This window comes from Mercenaria mercenaria, chromosome 1, assembly GCF_021730395.1.
Source record: "Mercenaria mercenaria strain notata chromosome 1, MADL_Memer_1, whole genome shotgun sequence".
Lineage (NCBI taxonomy): Eukaryota > Metazoa > Mollusca > Bivalvia > Venerida > Veneridae > Mercenaria > Mercenaria mercenaria.
Genome location: NC_069361.1, coordinates 11,124,353 through 11,143,877, shown reverse-complemented (window position 1 = coordinate 11,143,877; position 19,525 = coordinate 11,124,353). Strand labels below are relative to the sequence as shown.

The window sequence follows — 19,525 nt, the reverse complement described above, 5'->3', positions numbered from 1 at the left end:
CCACATAGACCTGCTTGAGGATGTTAAGTTATGGTAAGAAATACTGAAACATGGAGTTTAAAGTCAACACCTTTTAATAATTAAGATTTAACACTTTTGTATCATTCAAAGTAAACTACGGGACAGACAAATAATACTGCAAAACATCAATTCCCAAGCAAAATCTTCAAGTTATTCAGAATTCAAGCAATCCAAATATAGAAAATATTACTGTTCAACCTAAAATAGCTTGCAAGAGCGCCTGGATATCTGAGCTATCAATGCTTAAGGAAGCAGTATTTCATTGTATAACATAACTGCCATTAAAATTTCTGAAAAATAAACAAACATGTGCTACCTGATCTGTGGGATTAAGGAGTTGTATAAACATATCAACAACCCTCTTTGCAGATTCCCGGAATGGCAATATCATTAAGACTTTGGGTCTTGTCAATCCCTGGTCCCTGTAATCTCTGCAAATGAAAGCAGTTCATTCATATTCAACTATCAATTCTCTCATCATTAGATTTTAAAGGCATACATTTTTTCCAATTTTTGCCTAAACTGCTGTTTAGGTGGGGTCTGAGATTCATTGATTTCAATAGTAATTAGAGCTGCTTTTGAGAAAAGCGCATGTCTCCCACAACTGCCTAATCATCTGAATAGTAATATATGAGCCAACCAAGCACCTAGACCTCAACTGCCTTATCAGACTTTCAGTGCTTTGATTATCAAAAAACAAGTTTCAAGGGCCATAATTCCGAAGTGCCTGGGCCAATTTGGCTAGTTATCTAACTTGGCTCAGGACTTACTGGCAAACACATTTTGTTCAAGTTTGGTGAAAATCAAGTGAGAAATGTTCGACTTAGAGTGTGGACAAGATTTGTGACAGACAGACAGACAGACACACACACACACACACACACAGACAGGAGTAAATCAATATGTCTCCCACACCACTGTGTGGTGGGAGACACATATATATAGAGAAATCTTCTTCTGTTGGTATTTGATTTCACAGTCTAATGAAAGTACAAAATACATGAAATTCCTGTACAAAAAATAATGATGTGATAGTGTATCCGTACTTACGAAAATGTAACTTTTAGTCTAGGATGTTTATTTTTACCTAAAATCAGAACTTACTCATCATTATCTAAATTCTCTCCTTTCTGTTTGATCTTTGTGTTGTGTGATATCACTCGCTTTCTTGTTCTGAAAAAAAAAGTAAAACAGATTTATTTACTTCAGTGTAATATAATACAACAATTTTCTGTAAATTTCAAGTAATTCCATACATTCTATAAAATCTACAAACCTATCTGATCTTTTTTTCGACACTGTCAATTTGATAGTATCACATTGGGCCACATAATGATATGTCTCAAAAATGCAAAGTATTGCTATGGCAAAATGAAAGTATAAATTTGACGGTAATAATACAGAACATAATCTTAGAAAAATATACATCCTTAACATTGATTACAGTATTACATTCAATCATTTCATGATAACATGCACATATTTATCAATTCCTTTTTAATAAAATTACGTGCAAAATAAGCTGAAGTAAGACATACTTTAGAACATGATTGAGAGCATGTAGACAATACACCAGCCTGATCTCCTCTCCATTGTCATGGCTTCTCTCAGAGTAAAACACATCCTGTATACAAAAATTCAAATATAGATAAATTCTCACACTCCTTTCCAACATACTATCTGCATCTGCTAAAACTATTTCCAAGTCTCTATCTGATAAGCATATTAACAGAGATGCCCTTATTAACAATTCTCAACACTGTCTGCTCTCCAAAGCAACATAATGAGCAACAAGAGCTGTCTCCATAGGATGACACATGCCCCCGATGGCACTTTGAATGAATAGTTATGGCCGATGTTAGAGTTTAGGACCTTTGACCTACGACCTGGGTCTTGCGCGCGACACGTCGTCTTACTGTGGTACACATTCATGCCCAATAATTTTAAAATCCATACATGAATGACAAAGATATGGACCGGACACGCCCATCAATGCACTATCATGAAATATGACCTTTTACGTCTAAGTGTAACCTTGACCTTTGAGCTACGGACCTGGGTCTTGCGCGCGACATGTCGTCTTACTGTGGTACACATTCATGCCAAGTTATTTGAAAATCCATCCATGGATGACAAAGATATGGACCGGACACGCTCATCAATGCACTATCATGAAAAATGACCTTTAACGTCTAAGTGTGACCTTGACCTTTGAGCTACGGACCTGGGTCTTGCGCGCGACATGTCGTCTTACTGTGGTACACATTCATGTTAAGTTATTTGAAAATCCATCCATGGATGACAAAGATATGGACCGGACACGAATGCACTATCATGAAAAATGACCTTTAACGTCTAAGTGTGACCTTGACCTTTGAGCTACGGACCTGGGTCTTGTGCGCGACCTGTCGTCTTACTGTGGTACACATTCATGCCAAGTAATTTGAAAATCCATCCATCGATGACAAAGATATGGACCGGACACGAAAATTGCGGACAGACTGACAGACCGACAGACTGTTCAAAAACTATATGCCTCCCTTCGGGGGCATTAAAACCTGAGCCATGACATGTAATACATTTAGTTTATTTCACATCATACATATATATTTACTCTACTGCAATTACACATCTACTTTGTATTACAATGCACTTTACCAGTACACACTGTCTGCAAAGATTTTAAAAGGCAGGGTGTGATTATAAATATCACCAAAATAAGTTTAAGAAGGATTAATTCAATAAACAGAAGAAAAATAACAAGAGCTCGTAGAACACGAAATGCTCCCTTGATGCATTTACTAATTGCACAAGGAACAGAAATTATTTGGTCACTGTACACAAAAGTTCTACTATTCTGGGTGAATGTGGCCTTGACCTTTGACCTACTGATCTCAAAATCAATAGTGGTCATCTGCTGGTCAGGATTAACCTCCCTATTAAGTTTCCTGATCCGAAGCCCAAGTGTTCTCAATTTATTGTCTTGAAACAGTTTAACTGTTCTGGTCACTTTGACCTATTGACCTCAAAATCAATAGGGGTCATCTGCTGGTCCTCCTATCAAGTTTCTTGATCCTAGGCCTAAGCATTCTCAAGTTATCGTCTGAAAATGGTTTAACTGTTCCGGGTCACTTTGACCTTGACCTTTGACCTACTGACCTCAAAATCATTAGGGGTCATCTGCTGGTCATGACCAACCTCCCTATCAACTTTCATGATCCTAAACACAAGCATTCTTGAGTTATCATCCGGAAATTATTTACCTGTTTCGGGTCGCTGACTTGCTGTGACCTTGACCTTTGACCTACTGACCTCAAAATCAATAGAGGCCATTTGCTGGTCATGACCAACCTCCCTATCAACTTTCATGATCCTAGGCCCAAGCGTTCTTGAGTTATCATCCAGAAACCGTTAATCTGTTCTGGGTCACTGTGACCTTGACCTTTAACCTACTGGCCGTAAAATCAATAGGGGTCATCTGCTGGTCATGATCCACCTGCCTATTAACTTTCATGATCCGAGGCTCAAGTGTTCTTGAGTTATCATCCGGAAACCAATTGGTCTACATACTGGCAGACCGACATCTGCAAAACAATATACTCCTCCTTCTTCGAAGGGGGGCATAAAAAAGTAGGGCTGTGGGTGCAGTATCCCCAATAAACATTAAGTCCTAGTACTGATTGAAAGTACATACTGTTATGCTTGCTTACGCATAGCCAGCACATTTAAAGCCAATCTTTGACAACTGCATCAGGGAGTCAACTCTTTGACTTAGTGGTTAGAGCATTGGACTAGCACCCGAACGACCTGGGGTCGAATCTCGCTACAGGCAGTTGTGATTTTTTGTCATAAAATGCTATGCTCTCTGATCTGTTACTACAAAAAAGTTGTAAGAATACCTCTAAAATGCAGATGTTCCCTACTTTACATAAACAACCTACACAGTGTTCTAAGAAAATATGTTGAATATGCCCCGGACAACAAATTCAGTAAAAAGTGAATTATAAATGAACTGGACAACAGTAAGGTACTTGTACTACTTCCAGTGTTAATGTATGATACCTGATAATTATTTATGATGGAAAACAGACTGCCTTGGAAAGCTGTTAGCTGGTCTGAAAGGGAAGAATAATTCAGCATGTAAGTTATCAAGAGCTCATTTTCATCAACATTCTAAGCAAGGCATTAAGACAATCAACACAGAGCCAAACTTTGTCAGTGTACACTGTTCATAGAAATTACTTTGGACTTTTTAGAATATTCTACTTACTGACTGTGTAGAAAAGTTATCAATTTCTAAATTTCTATTAGCTCTGTAGACACTTTTACAAACTGGCTGGTAAATAAGCTGGACGAAATTTTATAGCAATACATTATATAAATATCATATGGCAGCGTGTGCGACATAGATATTGTCAACCCAAGAGCAGAATGTCACCCGAGGCAAAATTATTATACCGAACAAAATCAATTTTATAAACAAGTTAAACCCTGACATTTTTTGGGGGTGGGGTTTCTTTCTGACAATTACTGTCACCTGAATCGTCTGTGTACACACTGAATAGTGACATCAGTAGTATAAATGTGTTCAAGGGAGGCAATCATTTCATGATTTGGCCAAAAAATTGAAGCAGTTATTTGCCCTTAAATGACATTCATAATATCACCGCGGTCACATGACCTGACAGTCACTTTCTTTTTGTCACATGTCAAAAAGGTTGAAAATGCTTTTGATAGTCAAAATATCTCTTTCTCGGGTAATGGGATTTTACCATTGTAGACAAAAGTGAGGTATAATAATTTTTATGTAAGTATGGTTCAGGCGAAGAAAAAAATACTCTACTCTCTAAGACACATTCATTTTTCTTATTAATGAGGAATTCAAGGGGCATAACTTTGGAGATACTAATCTGAACTGGTTAATGAACTCAGCCTAGGTTTTATATAGAGAAACTCAGACAAATGCTGTAAAAATATGATTTACTTCCAAGAGAACATATACAAATAATTGAGCTGAACGTGTCAAGTTTTGCAATAAATGATAATTTAAGGGTTTTTACTCCAATAGAACCAAACAGATGGTAATCAAATTGGGCCGATATACTATACTCATAAACTAAGTTCGTGGAACACTGGGTAATTGACTGCTCAAGTTTTGATGTGATCAGTATTTGCAAATTTAAGTAACTCAAGACTACTTGAACTATGCTGCTGGTTGTTGAATTTTGCCATGACATTATGCAAGCAAACATTCTGATCAAGTCTGGTACACATTAGATAGAAACAAATCAAGTCAGAGATTAAATCAAGGGCAATAACTCCAGCGTTTGACACTAACGGTGTCCCGGGATCCCGAGGACACCAAAAATCCGCAAGGGATCCTAAAGTTCACAATTTCGGTGTTCTGTCGGGACTCTTGATTTTCAGATAAAATATGATTCTAAAAAACTGAAATTCCCCAGTCTTGTTCGCTCAAACATCGGTCTTTTGCTAAGCCAGGGCGTTCTGTTGACCCGAGGTCCCGGGTTTTGACCCGCGAAAATCGAGAAAAACTCGTATTTTACCCGCATAAATTATGGCATGTGCGTCGGCTTCACTCGCGAAAATTTACTTAGATGCGTTCCAAGTTCGATAGTTCTGCCCCCTGTCAATCAAAATCCCAGTGAATTTCAATATTGTTAGCTGGCACAAGCGGAAATATGGCAGTAGGCGGAGCGTCGTATGTAAATTAGCTACCGACAGATGTCAGTCACGCCACGCGCCAAATGACACATGCTTATCTCGCGGTTTGTATTTAGTACAATATGCCTTGTCATTATCAAAGGTGTTTATTGATCAATGTTTACAAGTTAATTGATAAACAATGCAGCCTTAGATTATAGTGTTTGTACCATTATTTTGTGTGCTCGATACGATTACATGAGCCGGTCGGCCGTTACGGTCTATAACAAATTTATTATCATTGCCGAGGCTTTGTTTGGGCAAAACAAATTAAATAAGCAGAAATTATACGTGGTATGATGAGAAAATAAAGTTAAAACAGTTATCTTTTCAAGAACTTTAACTGTTACTTTTGTTTTTCGTATTTGTCACTCGTTTTCTAGACCGACATTTTCGAACATTTTTATCATTTCTTACAAGATTTTTCTAGTACAAACTAAAATAAAAAGCCAATAAAACATCTGCATTTACGAAAAATATGATCACTGTTGCCAAAGCAGCTCTTATTTAGAAAAATTTGCTGATAATAAAAGCATGCAAACACTAAACCCCACCCACTTTTAGGCAGTGTGCAAAATAAAACTAAAATATGAAATGTTTAAGAAAATCTGTTATGACCAATGTACTAGTTTTAGATAAAGTCTGTGGGAGTTGCATTAATAAGGTCTAAAAAACCTTTGTATCTGGTAACATGCTAAAAAAATTAGGGTAGGTAGGTCGGAACATTTTTTTTTTTGATTTTTTTTTTTATTTAAGAGAGACTTTTCGGAATTTTTTTTATGTAAAAAAAAAATGATTACAAATAAGGGGGTTATAAGGGGGATTGAACTAGGCGGCATACATTTAGACGAACTACAACAAATGGCAGAGGAGTGCGATGGTAGTGAAGATGAGGGGGAAGAGGACTTGGACAGAAATGACATTATTCTTTTACAGCAAAAGTCATACAAGCTATTGTTGTCATTGATGTAAAATGGAAATAAAGTGGAAATAAAATACATGTAGTACTGTTAACAGTTGTGTTTGTTAGATTTTAGTTTTTTTCATGTTCTTACCACATTTTGTTATCAGGGACTCCTAATTTTCAGCAGGGATTCCTAAATTTCCCAGCAGGTATTCCTTTAGGATACCTGGCAAAAAAGTTAGTGTCGAACGCTGAACTCAAGCCAATGTGATGATCTAGCTGGTTATAAAACTTGTCAATAAACATTCTGCACAGGTATAATGAACACTAGCTGGTCTATGTTTTACAAATGTTGATCTCTCTTCAATAAATCAGCAGACTTGGAATCATGAAATAAATGTTACAGAAACAGAGATATAGAAGCAAAGATATCTTACCTGACTTTACATTGCACATTTTCCTGTTTGCTGCTGGTAAATTGGTTACCAAGGACTCTTTTACCTAAAATATTAAATCATCATGTCACAGGCTACTACTATACCAAATACAGGGTGTTTCTGCTTTAAACTAATAAATGTATTAATTTGAATGTGGCAACTCACAATCCAAGAACTATGGCTGCAGGAAAATATACTTCTCAAATATCAACAAGAGGGCCAAGATGGCCCTAGGTCGCTCACCTAAGAAACACTCCATAACAGTGTAAAACATGTTTGACCTAGTGATTTCATGGAAACAAATATTCTGACCAATTTTCATTAAGATTGGACCAAAAAATTGGTCTCTTGCGATAAAACAAGCATTTTCTCAGATATGACCTAGTTTTTGACCCTAGATGACCCATGTTCAAACTCGACCTAGATTTTATCAAGGCAATCATTCTGACCAAAATTCATGAAGGTCAACTGAAAAATACAGCCTCTATCACATACAGAAGTTTTTTCTTTGATTTGACCAAGTGACCTAGTTTTTGACCTCAGATGACCCATATTCAAATTCGACCTAGATTTCATTAAAGGCCTAGATTCACTACTATATAAGTGTACCCCCCCAAATCCAATATACAACTCCCATCTTATCAGCTGCTTATCAGCGATTATGTAATAGCAACTGATTAGAGGGCAATTAACACAGCAGGGACCCCAACTAGACCATGAAGATGTGTGCAGTGGAGTTGAAAGAAATTATTTTTTCTTCGGTAAATATGGAATGATAATAATAATAATAATTATTTTGATATTATGTAGATGATAATAACTATTACTTTAATGTTATAATAATGATAATAATAATAATAATAAAATAATCATAATTATTATTATTATTAACATTATTATTATTATTATATTATCATTAGGATATTGTTATCATTATTATTATTATTATATTACATATAGGATGATAAAAGATAACAGTAATAATACTGAAAATAATAATGATAATAAAACACAAGTATAGTGAAAAGTTCCTGAGTTCTTGGTGCTGACAAACAATATTTTTCGATTCGGAAATTAATTTTCATGTATTCATGTTATCAACATTATTTGAATATAAAGTTATTGTGTTCCATCTATATTCAATTTTCATTTTCAGTATGGTTGCAAAAAGGGACCTTTTTCATGCTTTGCTTTGTAACTTTGAAATTCACATTCTGTTTTCAATTTAGACAAATGTTATTTACAGTATTCTGCAAGCTTTAGATGAGTGAAAGTCAAATTTTTCAGAAATATAACAATTCTCCAGACAGAATTTGAAAAAATAAAAACTTGCATGTTTCTTTAAGTTTCTGATTATCTCATTATTGTGAAAATAAGTTTCTGATTATTTTATTATTGTGTTTGATCAACAAATATTTTTCTTTACATAGAAATGTCAAAAAAAAATTAATAACTTTAAAAGTTATCAATTATTATAGAATTACTTTGTTTCCCCTTCTCACTAATAGATACACTTGTCAGGTAGACTGACTCTCCAATAAACAATGACCCTTGTTTATTGGAGCCATACTGTGATGGTCATTAGCCCCCAACTGTGCCGGTGAAGACAAAAATCCCTTGGCCAACTGCCAAAATCTAGGCCTTTAAGGCAATCAACCTGACCAAATTTCATAAATATCAACTGAAAAAAACAGTCTCTATCGCATACACAAGATTTTTCTTTAATTTGACCTAGTGACCTAGTTTTTGACCTCAGATAACCCATATTCAAAACTGACCTAGTTTTCATCAAGGCAATCACTCTGACCAAATTTCATGAAGATCAATTGAAAAATACATCCTCTATTGCATACACAATGTTTTTCTTCGATTTGACCTAGTGGCCTAGTTTTTGACCCCAGATGACCCATTTTCGAAATCAGCCTAGATTTAATCAAGGTAATCATTCTGGCTAAATTTCATGAAGATCAGTTGAAAAATACAGCCTCTATTGCATACACAAGGTTTTTCTTTGATTTGACCTAGTGACCTAGTTTTTGACCCCAGATGACCCATTTTCGAACTTGGTCTAAATTTCATCAAGGCAATCATTCTGACCAAAATTCATGAAGATCAATTGAAAAATACAGCCTCTATCGCATACACAAGGTTTTTACGTGATATGACCTAGTGACCTAGTTTTTGACCCCAGATGACCCATTTTCGAACTTGGCCTAGATTTCATCAAGGTAATCATTCTGACCAAAATTCATGAAGATCAATTGAAAAATACCGCCTCTATCGCATACACAAGGTTTTTCTTTGATTTGACCAAGTGACCTAGTTTTTGACCCGAGATGACCCATTTTCACACTCGGCCTAGATTTCATCAAGGCAATCATTCTGACCAAAATTCATGAAGATCAATTGAAAAATACAGCCTCTATCGCATACACAAGGTTTTTCTTTGATTTGACCTAGTGACCTAGTTTTTGACCCCAGATGACCCATTTTCGAACTCGGCCTAGATTTCATCAAGGTTATCATTCTGACCAATATTCATGAAGAAGAATTGAAAAATACAGCCTCTATCGCATACACAAGGTTTTTCTTTGATTTGACCTAGTGACCTAGTTTTTGACCCGAGATGACCCATTTTCAAACTCGGCTTAGATTTTATCAAGGTAATCATTCTGACCAATATTCATGAAGATTAATTAAAAAATACCACCTCTATCGCATACACAAGGTTTTTCTTTGATTTGACCTAGTGACCTAGTTTTTGACCCGAGATGACCCATTTTCGAACTCGGCCTAGATTTCATCAAAGTTATCATTCTGACCAATATTCATGAAGATTAAATGAAAAATACAGTCTCTATCGCATACACAAGGTTTTTCTTTGATTTGACCTAGTGACCTAGTTTTTGACCCGAGATGACCCATTTTCAAACTCGGCCTAGATTTCATCAAGGTTATCATTCTGACCAATATTCATGAAGATTAATTGAAAAATACAGCCTCTATCGCATACACAAGCTAAATGTTGACAGACGATGGACGACAGATGACAGACGCCGGACATCGAGCGATCAGAAAAACTCACCTGAGCATTGAGAACTGGAATGTCTTATACAGGGTGAACATGTCAAATACTTTGAACAGCTGATTTACTGGTGTTAAATACCTGTGTAACCTGTTTATTGTTGTGTAATTGTCAGGTAACCATCCTGAATCTTAGAAAACCTATCGAAAAGTATAAATACAATCATTACCTGACAACAGTAACCATTTATATTTCTCAATTTAGCCAGTATTTGGAATACTTAAATTTATCACATTTTTGACATTGTGGGAGTGAAATAAAGCAATTACATGATTTCTGTATTGTACTTGTGTAACAACACTCTGACACTGACCTCTTTTTAATTATAGATGTTGGAAGAAGTGACTTAGTCTAAATAGGAAAAGAAAGAAGAAATTTTCATAGGAAAAGTTAACATGTGATAGAAAGAAAATTAATGTTTTTCCACAGTGAATTCACAAAACTTCTCCAATAAAATTCATTAAAAGCTTGTGTAATAAATTCAATATGAAAAGACAATCTCTATGTACTATACAAGCTACAAATGGGAACAAATACACTGTCTCTGCTGAGTACATACATGTAAGTTAGCCAAGTCTTTCTCCTTTCTGTGTGAGATTTTCTGTTTAAGCTGATCAATGGACCATTTGTAAAATGCTTGCCCAACACCAGGTACCTGAAAAAAAACCACTACTGAAACATGGAAATGTCCACTGGGACAAGAAAATATGTTCTGGGATTACAGACCTTTACAATAATAACCAACAAAGCCCTTTCAATCTTTTCAAAAAAGCCTGGTTTAATTATAAAAGACGTTGATATATCATGCTGACAACATTCATAGCAAAATAACTGAAAAAAATCTTCACATTCTATATAATTTTTCATTTTTTGACATAGACATTGTTATAACCTATTACATGTACAAGCACTGGAAAAAAATCATTCTTATGCTTTACAAAGGCTGTATTTCTATATCAAGCAGTGCAAACAAATACTAGATTCTTTACCTTTACTTCTTTCCTAATACATAAAGCACACAGGTAATCTACCTTGACTTCTTCCCTAATACAAGCAGTAAATATGATTTCTACCCAAGTACAAGCAGAACAAGCAGAAAATCAACATTGACTTCTTCTTTATCAAAAATGATAATCTCCCTCTATTTCTTCCCAATCACAAGTAGAAGAAACTGATAGTATGCCTCACTTTCTTCTTTATTACATTTAATAGACAATCTACCTTGATTACTTCCTTATGACAAGATTTACATCCAGCTAATTCTTCTACAACTTTCTCTTCCAGATCTCTCTCAAAATGTACAATAAATGGATCTGAAATGTCAACAATCATACTGTATATTGTAAGTAACTTACATCTTGATGTTATAATTACATAAAACATCACTTCTTACATAAAACTTGTATGATATAAAATTTCCTCTTTTGCTCTATTTTTCACTTAGTGTTACGTAAAATGTACTACAAGAAAAACTTTACACTATTACAGCTAGTTGTTCACAGCTGGGATGGAAACAACTGGCATAGAGATACTGTGATACTATTCTTGAAGATTAATTTTCCTTGAAACAAAATGAAACAAAGGGTTGAAGGAAGGATTTGAATTAGTGATCTTTAACCTAAAATATCTGTTGTTTCTTTTGTTTTAATCAAAACTTTTTTTATGAATATACAAAAGCAATATCTTGAAGTATCTTGGACTGGCAACTTTTTTCAAAATGACATAAGTTTCTCAATTCAAATTAAAACTGGTTAAGAAAGGTGTGATTGTCTGTTCAAGATTAAATGGCTGGTAAATATCGGCAATTAGTGTGACACCTCATTTCAGTTTTGTTAACAGTTTGATCTCAGTTAAAGATAATACGCGATCTAGGTATTATACTATTTATTATTTCTGATATTTCTTTCTTCAGAATACTGATTATATTTACATAAAATTAATTTTAATTATAAGATAACCACTCTTATCTCTTACAGAACATTATGACAATATTAGTTTTTAGCCTTGACAATTTTTACTGCGGGGAGTAGTTTCTCCTTACTGAAATGGCAAAATATCATAAACAAGGCAGTCTGAAAGACAGCTAAATCCCCTGCCACTGCTATGGATAGTGAAAGGGTAAACCTTTGATTTTAGCTGTGACCTTGACCTTGAACTGACATGGCGGACTCATGAATTCTGCACAACGTCTTTATGAGGTGATCATTGGACCCAAGTTTGATGAAAATCCTTCAAGGGGTTTAGGAGATACAGAGTGGACACAAAATGGAAGGCTCAAACCTTCGACCCTTAGTTGTGACCTTGACCTTGCGCTGGCATGGTTGACTCATAATTTTTGCACAACGTTTTGATGAGGTAATCATTTTACCCAAGTATTATAAAATTTCTTCAAGGGGTTTAGGAGATATAGCGCGGAAACGAAATGGAAGGCTCAAACCTTTGACCTTCAGCTGTGACCTTGACCTTGAGCTGACATGGCTGACTCATAAGTTCGCACATTGCCTTGATGAGGTGATCGTTTGACCCAAGTTTGATGAAAATCCTTGAAGGAGTTTAGGAGATATAGAGCAGACACAAAATGGAAGACTCAAACCTTTGACCCTAAGTTGTGACCTTGACCTTGAGCCGGCATGACTGACTCATGGGTTCTGCATATCGTCTTGATGAGGTGATCATTGGACCCAAGTTTGATAAAATTCCTTCAAGTGGTTTAGGAGATATAGAGCGGACACAAAATGGAAGGCTCAAACCTTTGACCTTGAGTTGTGACCTTGACCTTGAGCCCAAAAGGCTGACCCATGGGTTCTGCACATCGTCTTGATGAGGTGATCATTTGACCCAAGTTTCATGAAAATCCTTCAAGGAGTTTAGAAGATATAGAGCGGACACAAAATGGAAGGCTCAAAACCTTTGACCCTAAGTTGTGACCTTGACCTTGAGCTGGCATGGCTGACTCATGGGTTCTGCACATCGTCTTGATGAGGTGATCTGACAAAAGTTTTATAAAATTCCTTCAAGGGGTTTATGAGATATAGAGCGGACACAAAATGGCAGGCTCAAACCTTTGACCTTGAGTTGTGACTCATGGGTTGTGCACATCGTCTTGATGAGGTGATCATTTGACCCAAGTTTCATGAAAATCCTTCAAGGGGTTTAAGAGATATGGACCAGACACGATTTTGTTACGGATGGAAGGACAGACGGACGGAAGGACGGACGCAGACCATTCCTATAATCCCTCCGCCACGGCGGGGGATTAACAAACTTGTTTTAAGTTGGGAAATCGTCTAAACACGTGTATACTATACACCAACAATTTGCAGATGAGCTGCGGGGTTTGAAAAACTGCGCATTATACACGGGTATGTGCTGGCAGACATTTTGAGCCCAAGAATATACTATCAACCAAGGTGACAACAAGAGTGCCAGAATGTCACAATATACGCCCGTCACAGCAAATTTCTTTACACTAGCACCTGTATTTTTTTTTTAGAAATTATTGTAATTCTTTTATTTTTTTAAGTCCACAAAAAAAATCCTACCAGGTAGAGATACCTTAAAATACACCCAAAATTTGAAAGTAACATCAATGTTGTACCACAGAAAAGTGGTCTTGGCTTTTCCCTACGGTCAATTATAAAAAAGTTACAATGTAAGTTATTTATAGTAACAACTAAGGGAAGTTAATCTTTAAAGAGAAAAAAAAAAAATAAAAAAAAAAAATAAAAAAAACAAGAGGGCCATGATGGCCCTATATCGCTCACCTGTTATCATTGCACTTGAGGACAAGAAGGTTCTCAGTAAAAATATTTAAGTCCAAAGGACAGGAACAACAAAGGGAAGTAATTTAACCAAAAAGAAAATAAAATTCTTACAAGGTACAGATATGTCAAAATGCACCTAAAAATTGGAGGTACCATCCATGTTGTTCCACAGAAAAGTGGTCTCAGTTTTTCCCTACGGCCAATAATAAAAAAGTTACTAAAAATAAGCTATTTATAGTAACGTAAAAGGGAAGTAATTAAAAAAAAAACAGATTGTAAGTGAACAAAAGAAGGCTCTGCCAAATAAATCTGTTGACATAAATGAAATTTCAGATCAGTATCTTCATTAGTTACAGAGATATACCCATTTTAATTTGAAATAAAGGGAGGTAATTTAACATAAAATCAGTCCATAGTTATCTACCCTGATTGTCTCAGTCCAACTAATGACAATAATGAAATTTCAATTAAGACCTATAAGTACTTACTGATATAAATCCATTTTGATTACAATCAGGGGAGGTAATCAGATATAAAGTAACTTTGGAACCTACGATTGGATCTGATTTGTCATAGAATCTAAGGTTTATTGTTGTTGAATATATTTTGGAAGTTTGTATCAAATAAAACCATAAATGAAGTCTCTATATGGCTGCAAAAGCCAAAATAGCCAATTTTGGACCTTTAAGGGGCCATAACTCTGGAACCCATGATGGAATTTGGCCAGTTGAAGAAAAGAAGCAAGACCTTGTGGTGATACAAGTTGTGTGCAAGTTTGGTTAAAATCAAATCATAAAAGAAGCTGCTATTGTGCAGACAATGTCAAAATAGCTTATTTTGGCCCTTTCAGGGGCCATAACTCTGGAATCCATTAAGGGATCTAGCCGGTTCAAGAAAGGAAGTGAGATCTTATGGTGACACAAGTTTTGTGCAAGTTTGATTAAATTCAAATCATAAATGAAGCTGCAATTGTGCAGACAAGGTCAAAATAGCTAATTTTGGCCCTTTCAGGGGCCATAACTCTAGAACCCATAAAGGAATCTCGCCAGTTCAAGAAAGGAACCAAGATCTTATGGTGATTCAAGTTGTGTGCAAGTTTGGTTAAAATAAAATCATAAATGAAGCTGCTATTGTGCAGACAAGGTCAAAATAGCTAATTCTGGCCCTTTCAGGGGCCATAACTCTGGAATCTGGCCAGTTCAAGAAAGGAACCAAGATCTTATGGTGATACAAGTTGTGTGCCAGTTTGGTAAAAATCAAATCTTAAATAAAGCTGCTATTGTGCAGACAAGGTCAAAATAGCTAATTTGGGCCCTTTCAGGGGCCATAACTCTGAAACCCATAATGGGATCTGGCCAGTTCAAGAAACGAACCGAGATCTTATGGTGATACAAGTTGTGTGCAAGTTTGGTTAAAATAAAATCATAAATGAAATCACTATCATGCAGACAAGAAATTGTTGACGCACGCACGGACGGACGCAAAGACGACGGACGATGGACGAAGGGTGATCACAAAAGCTCACCTTGTCACTATGTGACAGGTGAGGTAAAAATAAAAAATTACAAGTCCATACAAAAATCCTTACCAGGTAGAGATAGCTCAAAATACACCTCAGAATTGGATGTAACATGCATGTTGTACTACAGAAAAGTTGTCTCGATTTTTCCCTACAACTTGTAATGAAAAAGTTACAATATAAGCTATTTATAGTAACAGCAAAGGGAAGTAATTCAAAAGAAGGGACCAGTGCATGACACTCCGTCTCATGATGGTGTACAATTGTGCCAAGTTACATCAAAATCCCCCCATGCATGAAGAAGAAATGCTTCGGACAAAGTCATTCTTGTATCTGACCTTTGGTCTCTAAGTGTGACCTTGACCTTAGACCTAGGGACCTGGTTCTTGCGCATGACACTCTGTCTCATGCTTGTGAACATTTGTGCCAAGTTGTATCAAAATCCCTCATTGCATGAAGAAGAAATGCTCCAGACAAAGTTTTCATTCTTGTATCCTTGACCTCTAAGTGTGACCTTGACCTTACCCCTAGGGACCTGGTTCTTGCGCATGACACTCCATCTCATGATGGTGAACAATTGTGCCAAGGTACAACAAAGTCCTTTCATGCATAAAGAAGATATGCTCCGGACAAAGTTTTCATTCTTGTATCATTTGACCTCTAAGTGTGACCTTGACCTTAAACCTAGGGACCTGGTTCTTGCGAATGACACTCTGTCTCATTATGGTGAACAACTGTGCCAAGCTACATCAAAATCCTTCCATGCATGAAGATATGCTCCTGACAAAGTCATTCTTGAATTTTTCATTTTTGTATCCTTTGGCCTCTGTGACCTTGACCTTAGACCTAGGGACCTGGTTTTTGCGCATGACACTCCGTCTCATGATGATGAATAACTGTGCCAACTTTCATCAAAATCCCTCCATGCATGAAGATATGCTCCGGACAAAGTCATTCTTGAATTTGACCTTTGACCTCTAAGTGTGACCTTGACCTTACGCCTAGGGACCTGGTTCTTGCGCATGACACTCCGTCTCATGATGGTGAACAACTGTGCCAAGTTTCATCAAAATCCCTCCATGCATGTAGAAGATATGCTCCAGACAAGGTCTGTGGACGCCGCCCGCCCGCCCATCCGCCCGCCAGGGGCGTTCCCATAATACGTCCCGTTTTTCAAACGGGCGTATAATAAACAAGAGCACCGCCGTGCGGGTGCTGACGCTCATCTGATTTTTTTTGTGTAATAGAAATATTGTCCTACCCACGATTTTCTAAGTACAAAATGGGCCATCATTCTTGCAAAAAGCAGGATAGAGTTATGTTTCTTGATGTACAGTGTCCACTTATGATGGTGAAAAACTGTTGCAAGTTTTAAAGCAATAGCTTTGATAGTTTATGAGAAAAGTCAACTTAAACATAATACTCAACCAAGAAAATGATTTTCTAAGTCCAAAAGGGGCAATAATTATTGCAAAAAGCAGGATGGAGTTATGATGCTTGCTATACAGGGTCAGCTTATGATGGTGAACAAGTGTTGCAAGTTTCAAAGCAATAGCTTTGATAGTTTAAGAGAAAAAGTTGACCTAAACATAAAACTTAACCAAGAAATCTGATATTTTCTAAGTCCAAAAGGGGCCATAAATCTTGCAAAAAGCAGGATGGAGTTATGTTTCTTGCTGTACAGGGTCAGCTTATGATGGTGAACAAGTGTTGCAAGTTTTAAAGCAATAGCTATGATAGTTTAGGATAAAAGCTGACCTAAACATAAAACTTAACCAAGAAAACTGATTTTCTAAGTCCAAAAGGGGAAATAATTCTTGCAAAAAGCAAGATGGAGTTATGTTTCTTGATGTACAGGGTCTGCTTATGATGGTGAACAAGTATTCCAAGTTTCAAAGCAATAGCTTTGATAGTTTAGGAGAAAAGTTTACCTAAACATAAAACTTAACCAAGAAATCTCATATTTTCTAAGTACAAAAGGGGCCATAAATCTTGCAAAAAGCAAGATGGAGTTATGTTTCTTGCTATACAGGGTCAGCTTATGATGGTGAACAAGTATTCCAAGTTTCAAAGCAATAGCTTTGATAGTTTAGGAGAAAAGCTGACCTAAACATAAAACTTAACCAGGCAACGCCGACGCAGACGCCGACGCCGACACCGACGCCGACAACCGCTCAAGTGATGACAATAACTCATCATTTTTTTTCAAAAAATCAGATGAGCTAAAAATGGATAAACAACTAAGACAAATATTATATAAATATTTCATAATCTTTTCTTAACAACTCTGACATGAACAGATATACCTACCACTTTCTTGTAAAGTATTATCAAGTTCATCATCATCAAAATCTGCCACTACCTCTGTTATATCATCACTTTCATCACTGTCTAATTCATCATTATCACTGTCATCATTACTATCATTATCCTCCTCATCATCAACAGCATCATCTTCATCACCAGCATTATGTTTGCTTGTATCAACATTGTCTCCTTCAACATCAGAATTAGAGTTTGACTGAAATCAAAAGTATTATTATTAAATTTATATTTATACTCCTTTCCATCGGTCTAGATGTAGTCACATGATCAATGATAACAAGAGCTGTCTCCATAGGATGACACATGCCCCCGATGGCACTTTGAATGAATAGTTATGGCCGATGTTAGAGTTTAGGACCTTTGACCTACGGACCTGGGTCTTGCGCGGGACACGTCGTCTTACTGTGGTACACATTCATGCTAAGTTATTTGAAAATCCATCCATGGATGACAAAGATATGGAACGGACACGAATGCACTATCATGAAAAATGACCTTTAACATCTAAGTGTGACCTTGACCTTTGAGCTACGGACCTGGGTCTTGCGCGCGACACATCGTCTTACTGTGGTACACATTCATGCCAAGTTATTTGAAAATCCATCCATCGATGACAAAGATATGAAACGGACATGAAAATTGCGAACAGACCGACAGACTGACAGACGGTTCAAAAACTATATGCCTCCCTTCGGGGCATAAAAAGTCGTATTGACTCGAAGTCGGGGCCAAAAACACATACTGACATCCAGCTGTGACGTCATCACGGTTTGACGTCAAAACAATGCGACGTCGTACACAATTTACCACCAAAAAATTACCAAAGGCTACAGATACTTGTATTTAAAGTTTATACTTATGACTAGGTTTGATTTAATAATAAAACAATTGTTGCCTTTTAAATACGGTCGATATATGGATTTATTGACCTGATAAATCCACATATCGACCTCACCAAACGGCAATAATTGTATATTATAATATTACTGACTGCATAATTATTTTATAAAACATTATAACTTATTCTGTGTATATAGTTTTAACATACATTATGTAGCTGACGTTTAGTAAAAGTAACATAAAATTAGTATCAACAGAAAATTTTCAATAATGCTAAGAAAGCTGTATTTATCTTTTTTATATTATCTAATTAACAAAATAATATATACAGTTTGAAAAATTTCATTGTATAATAATTATGAAATGGCTGATGGATATTAAATCATAATAATTCTATCTACAGCAGAAAGAATGTGATTCCATGGATGAATGATAACCTCTGTGATAAAACTAGATTGTTTTTCATGAAAGACGAATGTGTCCCACTTATCAAGCAGAAATTGTAAAATGATATTAATTAAGGGCAATAACTGCAGGAAAAATCTCTGAACCATAACATTCCAGCAATATATTAGGCTTGGCAGTTACCACTCCTGTGAAGTGGTTACTCCTGTGGAATTCTAACAAGTAGCCGAGATCACAGAATTCAACAAATCAAGGGTCATGAAAATAATTTAATCAGAACATGACAATAATATGTATAACTAATCTTCACACTAATCACTTGTGAGGTTTTGTGACATTCAGCCTAATCATGCCGATAATATGTATAAATAAACTAGAAAATGCTTTTGTAAAAAAGCGCATGTCTCCCCCAATGCAAAGTCCTATAGGCAAGAAGTCAATAGGGGTCAGGAGCGAAAGTCAAAGAGACACTGATGGTTGGCTGCAATAGGGATCATCTACTTG

General features: G+C 36.2%; 1 protein-coding gene across 1 annotated transcript in view; it reads right to left on the bottom strand.

The window, feature by feature from the left end:
- The window catches only part of LOC123544993 (U3 small nucleolar RNA-associated protein 25 homolog), a 59,651-nt gene that overhangs the window by 16,625 nt on the left and 23,501 nt on the right, over nt 1–19,525 (bottom strand). Inside the window, exons 5-12 of the mRNA XM_045331195.2 lie at nt 17,762–17,972; nt 11,390–11,481; nt 10,728–10,823; nt 7,084–7,147; nt 4,084–4,136; nt 1,560–1,645; nt 1,126–1,194; nt 338–452 (exon numbers count right to left, since the gene is read on the bottom strand). Of these exons, the coding sequence (XP_045187130.2) occupies nt 338–452; nt 1,126–1,194; nt 1,560–1,645; nt 4,084–4,136; nt 7,084–7,147; nt 10,728–10,823; nt 11,390–11,481; nt 17,762–17,972 (786 nt within the window). The remainder of the gene's footprint in view (nt 1–337; nt 453–1,125; nt 1,195–1,559; nt 1,646–4,083; nt 4,137–7,083; nt 7,148–10,727; nt 10,824–11,389; nt 11,482–17,761; nt 17,973–19,525) is intronic.